A 14,501-nucleotide genomic window follows, 5' to 3' on the forward strand; every position below is an offset into this window, starting at 1 on the left:
TTCCGACAATGAGCAGATCATTACTACTGATCAGTGTGACCCAGTACAATGGAGCATTCTTATGTTGGATTGTGCAACTAAGGAAAGCGGCTCTGAGAGTTATTATAGCTTAGTCAGGGCCCATAGTGGTGTATGTGTGTGTGCAAGTGTGTGTGCGTGTGAGAGAGAGAGAGAGAAAGAGAGAGAGAGAGAAAGAGAGATAGAGAGAGAGCTGCAGTGGGAGTGTATGCATGTGAAAAAGAGAGAGTTGTGTAATCTGTCCATTTTGTGTCTCCTGTCTCCCCCCTTTCGCTCTCTCTCCCTTTGGCCCCCTGGCTGCCAGGCGTCACACCAGTTTATAATAAGGATCCAAAAAAAAAAAAAAGTTGTCGAGTGAACGGACTGAAAGAAGGAGAGAAAAAAACGGAACCCTTCCCACTCTCCAAAAATCACGGGGAGTGACTGTGACAGGAGGAAGGGGACAGAAAGAGAGAGAGAGAGAGAAAGAGAGAGAGTAAGCCTGAAGAAGCCTTCAGCAAGACTTAATCACGTTTCTTTCAGGACTGCGCAGATCGGAACGGACCACAAACTAAACACACTGGACTGATAATCAATCGCGGTGATTAGCAGCGAAGTGAGACTTGTTGTTGGAGACTGTTCTTGGAGGAGCATGCGGCTCAGTTTACTATTCAGGTAAAATCTGGACTTCTACAGCTGCAACCTGCTGCTTCTTGCAGCATTGGTTGTCACAACACAGACACGTGTGGATGTTTGCATCCTTATTTCATTTTAGCTGGTGTGGTTGTTAAAGTAACAAAAAAGTTTTTTTTCCCCCACGATGTTTTGGCTTTTACGCACGACGCTTTCTCCTTGCGCAAAAGCGCTGTGTGAGATATATGATCGGAATTTAACCGACGGCATCTGGGTTTGAAGTGCTTCTTTTCTCTCCCCATGGCAGTTTTTGTGAATATTCTCCTGGTTCTATCTCTTATCTCGTATCCTCCGCTCTCCTCTCTCTGTCCCCGCAGATCTGAGTTTATTCTACAATGTGCCACTGTAGCGGCCAGGGGAAACGTGGACCCGGGTAGGGGGTCGTTACTTCGGGCTGAGCGGCTCAGTTGTGTCGGACTGTGCTGGACCTTTGTCTGTGTTTTCGGGCTAGTTGTGTAGACTGGTGTGGAGAAGCTTCCAGAGACCACGGCGGTGCACCACAGTGGGAAGAAGGGAGCAATTATTTTGACTACATGTGGGCTGTGGACTGATGGTTGTGGTGATGGTTTGCTTCTCGTGGTAGGCGCTGAAATGTCCATTTTAGCGGAGTGTTTAGAGTCCTGTTGATGCAATTGTTCTTGGCAGACGAAGAGATGATATTCCACTTGTTTTCTACATGCACTTGTCTTGGTGCTTTTATGGAGATTTCTGAGATTAACAAGTTGAGACACGAAAATTAACATTTCAAATTCTCTTTCCCCTTGAATCGGAAAAATAACACTTTTAAGCACTACTTTAGGATGAACAACTTTTTTTTTTTTTCACATGGAAAGCGTTTGCAGTACACACTCTGTGGTTGTTTTTGATGTTTCCAGAAGTGGTTTAATGTCCAATTTAAGGAGTCAATCCCAAAATTAAAGGTGACACTCTACACCATCCCACACCATAAACCACATCAGAGATGAGATTAAAAAAAGTCCCTAACTCTATGAGATGACTTTGTGTTTGATTGTGCCTGTGAATGTGGTTGTTGTGTGAGTGTTAAACCCACATCCTCAGGGTGTGTTTGGTCCCAGAGAGAGGCATGTGGAGGGCAAACATACTTGCTGTTAAAATCCATTAGTCTGTAAAGGCCTCCGAGGCTTTCTCAGATTGATTGGGATGCTTGCCTGTGAACCCTGAAGGGGAAAAAAGAAACTTTTGTTCGTCCTCCCCAGAGCCCATACACCACCTGTACTGGGAAAGCAAGTGGGATAAGTGGTCACTCATGTACTGTTAGGTCACTGGAACATTTGATAGGGTGTTCACTCCACAATTTTTAGTCTGCTTTGAAACATTTTAGGGAGGAAGGTTGAAGAAAGTTGATGCACACTGGACAGGGGATAATGAAAGACTGTGTGAATTCACACAGCATATAGAAAATAAAGGTTTAGCTCATGGAACCTCCATGTCATCTATGAAAGGCCTCATTCAACCTACTGATGCTTAAAATCCTGTATATCTGCCACTTCTTTCAGCCTCTGTCCCTCTCTCCTCAGACTCTATGTGCTGTGGGGCTTTGTGGTGGTCACGACCTCCGTGACCAAGGCTGCCAAGAAGAAGGTGAGTCATCTGCTCATTAAAACCCAGATTCACAGACAACAGAAACACTATAGAGAGGTCTAAAAGGTGTGGTAACTCATGTTTTCAAATCTGTCTTAAAACAATCTGTAAAGGCCCATTTGAGTTATTGGACACAGGAAATGTCCCTGCTGTTCATGAAGTCTCAGAAAACGCAACAAAATTGTAAAACAGCCTCTTGAATTTACCAACCCAGTCTGCCAAATCCTCCTATCAGTTTCTGCTGAACTTAAGAAAGAATTTTTTACCATAGATTTCCACATCCTTTTGTGAGGGGCTTTTAATGAAAACATCTCCGTTTTCACGATTGTGTTTGTGCATTTTTCTGATAATTTAATCACATCTAAAATGTTTATTTAACTTGAAGTGGGTGTAAAATATGTTCTATATAGCAACAAATCTGACATTGACGTGTTTCAAATGACACTGTCAAAGGTTGTTGCTGATGTATCCACAGAGAATTATCACCTGAACGTGGAGCTCCCCCAGCTTTTGAAGTGTGTTTGATCACATTGTTTAGCTGTCAGACTCTCAGGTGTTTTTGTTCCCTTTCATACCCTATTTGTCAAACGTCACATCAGCTGTTCTTCAGTAACAGCTCTATTAGGACATTTTACATTACCGGAGTGCAGCCAAACCGCAGAAAGACACAACTAGCAAAAAACAAACCTGCATCATTTGTGAAGCATTTAGCAGCTAAAAGGACAGATCCCATTTCCTTGTTGTGGTGAAGCCCAACAACAGAGCTAAAAGGAGGGTGGATTTAATATCAGGTGACCAGAAACATGACTCCAATTGACTGGTAATGTCTCCCTTACTATAGGATATATATTAAATGATCAACTTTAAAGGGGAAGATATGACACATTGTCTTTAGATTCTTCTATAGAGATTGCCCTATAACAGTAAACATCTTCTTTCAGTGTTGCTTCTTAGTCTGGCTTTTCTTGGTTATGATTCAGTGTAATTGAAGTAAACGCATCTTAACATTTAGAACAACAATCTTTCTCTTACTGTAACTTAAATACGTATTTCCAATAAAATTTGTTTCTCACATTAAACTTGTTCTGAAGACACATGTTGGTATTGTTTTAAATCAGAATGTAAAATTATGGGAACCTAACCTTCAAAGAGACGTCACACCAGTTTGTTTAAATGGACGAAACAACATCAGAGGCAGAATTCACAGTTTCAGTCTGAGTGGGAACAGGTCTGCTGGGACAGTGTGGCAGAGTTTAACCAGTAGCTCTAGAGGTCACTGCACCCAGCTCATTAATGGTCCCAGTTATTATGTCGCAGCGCAGCTGTGGGTTTGATGTCCCCCATTATGACAGACCACACCTCACACACTCACACTCACACACACACACACACACACACACACACACACACACACACACACACACACAATCAGGGTCATTAAAGCCTGCATGACTCAACACCTCCCTCCCTCCCTCATTTCACCCGTCTCCCAAAAAAATCTGGAGAGTTTAGCAGGAGAAAGGAACTTTTTTTAATCAGGAGCACACACGTTCGCCGCTTACACCTGTCCCAAACAGCTTGTACAGTATGTTTGCTTGCATATTTCTGCCCATGTACAAACACATTTACACACTCGAGAGAGAGAGAGGGAGTGAAGTGGAGCTCAGATTGATGTTTTGCTTCTTTCTGAATGGAAACTTTTGTTCAGCTCTAATGTCCTCTGCTGTGCCAACCAGGCCAATGCTTCACTTATGACATGAGCAGAGAAACATTTATCTTCATCTGCAAAGGAACACATCAAAGCCCGGCCTGGCACTAATATACAAGCTCTCCAACACACAAACACACAATCCACGGCCAGATTAGCCACAGTCTTCTCCTCTTAGCTACACTTTCACACTAACTACACTCCAGTGATTTTATCCATCTGCTCAGAAGCTGCTGGCAGGTGACTGGGTCTCTTCTAAACCCATATGAACTATGAGGAGTTCAGGACTTTTATTTTGGAATCAAAGGGAAGCAAACTCAAAAGACAAACTCATCAGTGGACTGTGAAGAAATAAGTCTGCACAGAGATTTCTGATTTTGCAATGGCAACGTTTTTGCTAAGCTTAGTAGTTCTTTCAAATTTTGCCAAGGCTGGCAGTTTTCACCTCTTTTACAGCAGTTTCAGTCAGCCGTGAAGCAGCCGAGGTACTCAATTCAGAAGCACTTTTTTAAGAAGCTTAACTTGATTTAACCCACTTTTGTCCACCCTTTTAGTTTTAGACGAGTATGATAAAAAAAACGGTGACCTTGGTTTGAATCAAGTTTCATCAAAATGAAACTCATTGTCATCTTTTTCTGGCTCCAACTTCTGGATTAAATTAAAGACTCCAAACATTTTAGTCGAGAAATACACTTTTTTTTTTTTTTTTTCTTCGATATTTCATTTGATTTAATCAGTACTTCATTGTGGTACAAGGTTAACAAAAACAAAGTAAGACAAAGTTGAATAGGTACAGGTTGTGGCTTCACACAGATTTCTTGTACTGCTGAGCGCTGAAAGGTGGTGATGATGGAGAGCTTACCTCATGAACAGATGACCTTTTGTTAAAAATCTCTCTTTAGTTGTCAGGGGGTCTGACAGGTAGTGATGAGGAAAAATGTAGCACATCAGATTCTTGGTAATTACTACAAAAATAGCCTTTAATAGGGTGCAAGATAACCAGAGCTGAAATGTTGATAAGTTGATTGATTGATTTCTAAAGGCAAACTCCTCATGGTCTCTCTGATGTTAATGTGTTCTGGCTTTCTTCATTGATTACGTTTAAAGAATGAACAATGTTTTTTTGTTTTTTTTTACTGTATTGACATGTTAGATTTTTTTTTGGCCGGTTATTTGGTTATTGAACAGCATTTGGTCATACAAAACAAGAAATTGTTGGTTAAAATGATAAAAATTAAGATTTTTGGTGCTTGTTCATCAGTGTGTCCATTCTTCTCCTTTTACTAAAGACCAATCACAATCATAGTTCTGTACTCAATATTTCATTGAATTATAAAGGCGAAATGGTTAAACTTTTGATTTCTCCCAAATGGATTGATTAATTTACATTTCATTCCTTCAAAGTTTTCTCTACATGTGTTATACGAGTTATCCTCTAATTTATTTGTATCTGTGTTTGTATTTGTGTGTATGTGTGCGGTTAACAGGTGACAGGCAGGCGGTCCAGACAGGTGTTTGAGGCGGAGCCTGTAGAGGGGGTGTGGTCTATCTGGGGAGAGTGGTCTGAATGCTCTCAGACCTGCGGTGTGGGTGTGTCACAAAGGAGCAGGAAGTGTTTACCTCCTCCTTCTCCCCAAGCTCCTCCCCTCTCTCGCTCTCCACCTAATTGGGCGGGCTACGTGCCTGGAGGGATTGGAGGTCCAGTTGTCTCACCTGTGCGGCCCTATTACCCTCCTCGTTACCCTGGGCAACACCCATCTTATCACTCCCAACCAAACCCCACCAATTTCAACCCAGGCTTGTCGCTGTTTCGAGATTCCAACAATGGAGGAGGAGGAGGAGCTCCTGTGCTGGGTCAGGACAATCCATCACCTCCTTTTTACCAGCCAGAGTTCTCCCCATCCAATCAAGATCCCATGTCTGTTTACCGATCGCCATATCAGGCTTCATCACACGGCTACAACCAGCCGGCACGGATCGCCAGGAGACCAACCAATCCGGGAGCACACAGGACCGGAGGGGGCGGAAGCAGGAGGTCGATCTCCACCAATCGGGAGGGTTTACCAGCCAGGAGGTGAGTGTTACCTAACAGGATATCAAACAAAGCAGTTAGAGCTCACGCTGAAATATAACTGTGCTGATAGATGAGGAGAGTGTCCTAAGGAGAGCGAATCAAACGACCGTCGTAAAAAAAACATGGATGTTCAAAATGTCACTACATTGTAAGCCAACTAGGATGAAAAATGTTTTAAAAAATGGACATTTCCAAACCTTTGAACTCCACAGGCAAAGAAAGGCGACGTCCTGATTAAAAGTGGCAGAGAGTTTTGTGTCAATTTCTGTATCAAAATGTTATTGTAGTTAGTGTATAGTTTGCACAAAATATTGCCAGTATACTTTTATCCCAATCAGTCATTATTTGTCTGTAATACCAATAGAATCTGTCAATATTACATTATTACAAACTCCTGTGAGGACAGGCCTCATAAAATAATAATGACTAAAGATTAGTTATTTTAATTCATTTAAGCAACTCAAAGTCAATGGAGACTTCTACATGAGCTTTGCACTCAGATTTTATGTTTTCCTTCAGAATGACCCTATGTAACAGGAAGTGAGTCTTAGCAACAGCAGCTTGTTTAGAATAAACAGAAGAACAAAAGAGTCAGCATGAACTGCGAAAGTCACCCCATCTGAAGACAGAAACCTCAAGTGCAGAATAGAAGGTAAAATGTACCACAGACAGCCCAAACTGAGCAACAAAGAGGTCACACAACAAAAAAGGCTCTCTGTTGAGAAACCATTTGGTTTGTTATTTAAAGTAAAAGTGCTGACTTTGCTGAGACCTTAGAGAGGGTTTGTTATGATGTTTAAGTGGGACTCTGGTATCTGCTGTGTCATTACATCATTACTTCTGGTTTTTGTCACACAGACAGACTCTGCATTAATCTGTCTGCTCATAACAGAGTGCAGGCTTCATGTTGGTTATAATCGTGTTGAACAGCCAACATAAGCTGTATCTATTTGTCCATGTCTCTGCCTGTGTTTCTTTTGTCGGCCATTTGTACATATTTCTGTCTAAATGCTTACTGTTACAGATCTTCCAACATCCGTCCCGGTCAGTTTGGGTACGGCAGAGTCCCGTTCTCTCTGCCTCTTCATCGTCCTAACAGGCAGGCTCGCCACACTGCTAATGGAACTGAAGCTGCAACATCAGGACCTGAACTCGCCTCGCATGAAGACACCACAGAGAATACCAGGAGAGAGGAGGAGGAGGAGAAGAGAAGAAGAGAGGACAGGGAGGCCGGGAAGAATGAGGAGGACGAGATCACTGAGGGACCTGCTGCTGACCAACTCCCCACAATGACCACAACCACAGCCAGCATCCCACATCGCCGCTTTGTTAGACCTGCACAGGTTAACACAGATCACAGCAGGGCGAGGGAGCGATCCCCTCCCTTTCATCACTCCATGTCCCGCTCCTCGTCCCCATCGCTGTCTCTCCCATCCAGCCGTCACCGCTTCAACTGGCAGTCGGTGACCGCCCCGCCTCCTCCCATCTCTCCTCTGTCCCGCCCTAACTCGCCTGCCACCTCTCCTTTTTCCACATCTCTCCATCGCTCTGCTGCCACGCACAGAGACAGGGAGCGCCACCCGGGCTTCAACCCCCAGGTACCAGCCACAGGAAACATCTACCCGCTGCAGCACCAGCACACCCCACACCAGGGGGAGGAATCCGGAAGAGATGGAGGAAGAGGAACTCCACAGGTTTACAGATGCTCTGGTCCAGAGAAGGAATACCGCAGGTGCTTTTCGCAGGTAAGAAAACCCCATCTGTGCTTTATTCAGCCTTGCTAGCCAAGCTTAATTTAGAAGCACAGCATGTGTTGAAGGGAGAAGTTAAGCGGCCATAAACTGAAGAGTTGAAGGTCAGCAGAGTGTATTTGATAGGTAGATCATTCCCCTGCTCTGACACTGGCCGCTTGTGTACGAGCACTCGGATGGAAACTGACTGCAAGAGCCTCCAAGGTGATTGTGTTTCCTGGTACACAACCAAAACACACACCGAGCTTGTGAAGCCATACACCTGCTTTTTTTCTCCTGTTTGTTCAGAACTTTTGCTTCTGTTTGCACATCTGTGTGAATATTAATGTGTGTGTGTAAACTTCAGCTGTGTCAGCCTGTGTGTGTGTGTGTGTTTGTGTGCGTACTGATGTGATGTCTGGCTCGGAGACCTGCAGAGATGATTGGGGTCGCAACCTGCTTCATACCTCTTACTGCCTCTCAGTGCGAGCGTGCTCAGTAGTAAAGCTTTCGACGTGCCGCCAAGGAGAGCAACCAGAGACCCAAAAAGGCCTGTGATTGGCCAACTCGCCCTCAACACATAAGTGAGAAAGTATGGTCACCCTTGCAGGTTTCACTTACACAGGAATGTTTCACTTGATTTCACTGAATTTAATGTGAAATTGAGAGGGAACGTTCTGGAAAAAAGTTTCAATGATCAGATTACACTCACCTTACCTTCAAAGTAATTTATTGTTTGTATTCTTTCTTTCTTTTAAACTTTTTTTATTGAAAGCTCAAAATCTAGGATCATTTTTATATATTAGATGCACAAACCAATCAGTGCCAACAGCCACCAACATCAATGTATCACTTCACCTCTGCAAAGAAAGCCACAATGTGTGAAAAGTCACACCTTTCATAGTCAATGTTTTTCCTCTTCCAATCAGAAGCTCAAAAATAGATAGCTACTGTAGAGTCTTCAATCGGTAAGTTAATGATGAAGAAAAGTACCGTTTATGTTCAGGTTTATTTCAAATGTATCAACCACTTCTGAGATATCACATGTGAGTCATGGATTGACAGGCTGGAGATATAAAAAACATAACCCAAACCTATAAAGGGACACCAGTGTCCCTTTTTTAAGATCTGATCATGGGGACAGAAATACCCTGAGTGACATTTGGGATGGTTATTAATGCCAGCAGACCACTCGAAGCTGTTTCAAGTGAGAGCGCAGGAGGAGATAAGGTTGAAGTAACACACATCTACACACTTGTCCATTTTCTCTCTCCAAAGTTATTTCCACAACTAGCTCATTGGTCGAGTGGAGGTAAACTCTTGCAGGTCCAGGTTGTCACTCATGGCCTCTTGACTTTCCTCTGTTAAGATAATGTGGCCTCTCTCTCTCTCTCTCTCTCTATGCCTCTGTATGTCTCTTTCTTTCTGAGTCTGTGTGTGAGATAATCCCCATGTTAAAACAGATTCAGTAGCTGGAAGAATACTTGCTGTGTGTGTGTGTGTGTGTGTGTGTGTGTGTGTGTGTGTGTGTGTGTGTGTGTGTGTGTGTGTGTGTGTGTGTGTGTGTGTGTGTGTGTGTGTGTGTGTGTGTGTGTGTGTGTGTGTGTGTGTGTGTGTGCGTGTGCGTGATGACTGAGCCTGACTCATAAGGTTACATATTTACCTGACATTAGCCTCTCTTGCAGCCTTGTTTGCTCCTGCAGGAGATTGTCGACCCACATTCACTTAAAAATATAGGTTTATGTTCTGATGAATGCTGGACTTTGCCCATACATGTATGTGTATGTGAGTGTGTGTGTGTGTGTGTGTGTGTGTGTGTGTGTGCGATTGAGGGAGTGAGCGAGACTGAGTGTGACACATCCTATTATCTGTTAGGTGTGTTTGTCATAACAAACTGTGCCTGAGGCCCACCACAAGTATGACTGGCTGTGTGTACGTGTTTTTCTTTTTTCTTTTTTACTGTTTCATAGAAGCAAGAGGGGAACCAGGAGAGGGGCAGAGGAAATGAGGAGGGCGAAAGGGGAAGTGTGTGTGTAATGTGTGTATGTGTAGGGGGATAAAGGAAGTGACGCAGCTCAGTTGTCGTGAAAGAGGGTTCTGTTTTTAGAAAAATCAGCTAGTGGGAGGGTGGGCTTCAGGGTGAGGGGAGAGAAAGTATGGGGAGGTAGGGAAGAAGTGGAGATGAAAGCGGGTGAGAAAGGAGGGAGGAAGAGTAGTGTAAAAGAGAAGCAACAACAGATGGGTTGTGATGGAGAGAAAAAGATCCTGCAGGAAGTTTTTGTCAGAGGAAGAGGAAGATTGATGGAAAACTCTGCCTGTATGTGTCTGTGTCTCTTTGCAGAGTATGACCAGAGCAGATATTTTTCAGCAACAGAGAGAAAGGGGTGAAAATTGAAAAGAAGCTAAAACAAAAAAACAACAACAGAGGCTCAGAGCGACACACGTCTTTTCCTGCAGTTTTGAATGTCTTTATAAACCTTTGAGTATTCCATCTCACCTTATTAAATCATTAATAAGTCAATTAATATTTTTTTAAGTAGAAAAAAAAGACTATCCAAGTCTTTAGTCTTTTCTAAAAAATACTCAACTGTTATTTATTATAAATACAGGAACCAAATATATGCCTGTTCCTAAACTTAATGATAAATGAACTGAATCAAAATGCAGTACAGAGAACATCCTACACATGAAAGTTGTTGCAGACAGCCAACAGGGCTGATAAAAGTACCTCCACACCTTTGCAAGATGGCAGCAAAGATGCAACACAACCTATAATACAGAGATACGTACGCGACAGGGAAGAGAAAATAAAAAAATAGGTGTTCAACTGAAGTACAAAAACACACAGAGAAGACATTGACCTTGCTGTTGTAGCTGACGCCTGAGGAGTTGTTGTACCGTGCATGCTTCCATGTTTCAATCACAGCGCGTTGTTACTCAGGCATTAAAATGCAGGAAATATATGATTCCAACTATCATCACTAAGCCACTAAGCCTCGTCAAATGACTGTTTGCAGCCCGGCTCTCTGTTGTTCTCGTGAAGTGACAAACAGGCCCAGATGTGTAAGTTTATTAAGTCCAGCACACACACGCACACAATAAACCACACTGACTCATTCAGGCTGATCTGTACTATATTTGCTTTTGGTTCTTTTAACAAGCAGCAGTACCTGTTTCTCAACAAAAAACAGGCATCTGTGCTTGTTAAAGTCTGTTTATATCAGCTCCTGTGCGCCCTGAGTTGCCCTCAAATCCTGCTTTCATGTTTTTTATTTCCAGCGCTCACTTTCCATCTCCTCGCTCGTTTCTCTCTCTGTGTTTTAAAAAAAATGTAATCTATACTAAAATAAAACCTTTTTTTTTTAGTTCTGGTGACATTATTATTTGCTTTCTTGGGTTAGATTTCATGATTGTTATCACTCTCAAGTTCATAAATATTCAGCTAAAAGTTTGTTCAGTCAACATATGAAGCTAAATAGCAGAGGGTTAATTTAGCTTCTGAAACTAGGGGGGAAAAGCTTGTTTTTGACGAGATTTACTTCAATTAACTGATTAAATGCAAGGCTTGGAAAACCAGCTTTTTGCTACAGTCTTAGACTTCATGGATGTGTGTCAGGGTGATAGCCTAATGCTGATCTCTGACTCTCAGTAAAAAAAGGGAAAATGTGTTTTAAACCAAGATGTTAAACTCCTCTTTGAACCAGGAAATCTTTAATTTGATTATAAATCTCTTCATTAGTTTGACTGCAAGACAGACAGACGCCAGGACACAAAAAAACCCTGAAATGTGATATGACATCATGACTTAAATTTCAAATATGACCACAAGTTTGACCTACAAAACAACATAGCTGACCCCTTACAAAAACAAAAACAGCTTTGGGAATCCTTAAAGTTGAATAAACTAAACTGAAATCCTCAAAAACATCTGCAGTCAGAGCTCGGAGCACACAGTTTCCAATTATTGCAATTCAAGATCCACTTGCAGAAGATTTCCGGGCAGAGGAACTAGCATTACTTTAAACAGTAAAAAAATCCTCCACATAGTTCAGCGGGGACGTTTGGAGCTGTTTTAGAAAAAATAAGTCCTTGGGAAATGGAGCATTTCTGTTCATACTCCACCCCCACCTCACCCCTTTCTCTCTGTCACAGCCATATTATTGTGAAAATATGTGGCACATGAAGAAGCTGTGTGTAAAATGATGTTGTGTGGCAAGCTGCTACATTAAAAGTGGAACATGAAAAGAATGTCAGATTGAGGAGCTTTGAGAATAGCTGTGGTTTCAAATATTGACCCTCAGGTTTTTGTGCTTATCTGGTGTTTTCTTTCTATCTATGCGCACTAGTTGAACTGTTTTCAGGCTCAACTGAAAAGTTAGAATTTTGTTCCGCACAGCATGGGCCTACTCGTTTTGACATTCCCATGTTGTTGATAGATGAGCTGTGTTTCCTCTGGGGCACTCCTGACTCCCCCCTGGGGTCAAGGCCGGGACCTGGGTGTTACTCTGCAAAGCACTTACACAAAGCATAGGTCACAAGATTAAGTAGAGAATGTTAATCGCTGAGGACAAACACATACGTGAGCGTAGACACACATTTTAGCATATGTTATGGATTTGCGTGTGCGTTGCATACAGTGATTAGTGTCGGCGTGTGGAGTGTGTTGATTTATGGCCACAGGGGCTGGCGGTCACTTGCTTTGTCTGCGCAGCGTTGCAGTAATGCCTGAGGAATGACCGGCCAGCCTTAACCTGCATGTATGTGTGAGTGAGATGATGTGGCCAGCTGTGCAGGCACAGACCTGCACAGAAAAAAGATAGTCTGATAGGATGACGACGACGTGTCACCTGGGCTTTCGCTGCAGAAACACATGTGGTGAAAGGTTCCCGCTTAACTCGTAATCTGTCCCTCCTCGAAACTCATTAGTCTTGTCTGGGCCACTCTGGGTGTTTGTGTTTCACGGCACAGTGTTATGTGTGATCTGGACCTTGGCTTGTGTATATAAGTGTGTGTGTAGAACAAATCTTTCAGCCTTCAGGCTTTAACCTCCCCCAGTCATCCTCTTATATATTGTACGGAAACCTTTTTCTCTCTGGCCCCCCTTCCTGCTCGTAAAACATTGAAAACTTTCTCTGCTCCCGTATAAAAACACTGACTGTCTCTCATTCAGCAGCTGGATTCACTTTTCTTTCACCTGCTCTTCGCTGCGATCACTCTTTAACTTTCAACCTGTCAGTCAGCCACTCCAAAGCTGCCAGTTTTGATATCGTTCACATGAAGCCTCATTTTTGGTTTGCTAATGCATCAGGGCACCTTGAAGTGGATTTAAGTTGTGATTGAAGCCTTGGTTTAATACAAGTTGGGGGAGACACGCAACTTTGGGTCATCTCTGTTGTTGACATTGATATCTCCAGATTAATCACGTTAGAGAAACGTCTGAGACATCGCCTAAAACATTCAAATGGAGAAACAAACACATTTAGAGAGTTTAAAAAACAGTGCAACCTATTTTTAAAGACAAAACAGTTCAATGGTTAAATAATTTCCCAAATGGTTTATTGGAATAAGTCATTACAGTTTGCATTTTGTCTTTAAAATGTAGTTTGTGCTGTGCAGTACAGCATTTTTTCCTGCCTTAGCACTTTGTCAGGTAATCTGCCTAATCTGCTGACCAGTTTACATCTTTTCTGACCACACATGTTTCTTGTGACTCATGTTGTTATAGTCATAATGAATATAACCACATATTAGTCGTGATTTCGGTGAGCTATATGTTACAGTATCTGGTTGATTGTTAAAGGAGTGTAAATGTTTAACGGCACTGCGAAAGAACAACACATCAAGAGAAAGTCATTTTCATTTAATCAATTAATCAAAACCAAAACAAACGAGCTTGGTATCGTTTGACATGCTTCAATAAAAGTGTCAAACCATTTCAAGATCCCATATTCAAAAGAGGTTCAGATTCAGATTTCCATCCCTCAACTTAATGATTTTTTTCTGCCAAGAAGAAGCATTTAGAGTTCCTAGGTGAAACTAAAACAGGTGTCCTGGTTAGTTTAAATGCGTATGGACAGTAGGTCCTGGTTTGATTCCAGTCAGCAAACTCCTCTCCTCTCTCATTTCCTCTCTGTTTCTCATTGCAACCCTAAAAAAAAAAGGCCAAACAAAATTTAAAAACTTCTCATACAATAGTTAGTTCTGACCTTGTTTTCTTATTGGACATTTCGTGTTGTAAAGCACAACATCGCTGATACTATCACTACATGTTTCACTCTTTCCAGATATTCTAAATACTGTAAATGAACATGAAAACAGAATGTGTGCTGACTAATTCAGCCCATGTGTCTGAAACTTAAAACAGACCCTGATTTACTCACGAGCAGTTTAAACATACAAATAAATATTCATAGAAATAAGTATCGGATGCATGGAAAGCATGGTTAAAGAAAATAAAGTGAGTTCAGGTGAATGTTGGGGTTGCCTGGCAACTCCAACATTCACCTGAACAATGTGCACTCAAATTGTTAAGATGTGAAACTAGTTTAATTGGCTGAGTGAAAAATTTTAATATTTCTTTTTTTTGTTAAATCTACTTCATTTCTTGGCTACATCTCTCTTGTAACAGAGATGTTTAATCTCAGTGGGACTTCCTGTTTAAAATAAAGGTACATTTAGGAATTTATTCCATATTGTA

At 42.1% G+C, this 14,501-nt stretch overlaps 1 protein-coding gene across 1 annotated transcript in view; it reads left to right on the top strand.

Moving 5' to 3' along the window:
• The first annotated feature begins 278 nt into the window (after window positions 1–278).
• The window catches only part of adamtsl4 (ADAMTS-like 4), a 34,296-nt gene continuing 20,073 nt past the window's right edge, over window positions 279–14,501 (top strand). The window contains exons 1-4 of the mRNA XM_079343085.1: window positions 279–672; window positions 2,229–2,292; window positions 5,488–6,074; window positions 7,099–7,819. Coding sequence (XP_079199211.1) covers window positions 650–672; window positions 2,229–2,292; window positions 5,488–6,074; window positions 7,099–7,819 — 1,395 coding nt within the window. The 5' untranslated portion in view covers window positions 279–649. The remainder of the gene's footprint in view (window positions 673–2,228; window positions 2,293–5,487; window positions 6,075–7,098; window positions 7,820–14,501) is intronic.

The sequence above is a fragment of the Symphodus melops genome, assembly GCF_947650265.1.
Source record: "Symphodus melops genome assembly, chromosome: 5".
NCBI classification, from domain to species: domain Eukaryota; kingdom Metazoa; phylum Chordata; class Actinopteri; order Labriformes; family Labridae; genus Symphodus; species Symphodus melops.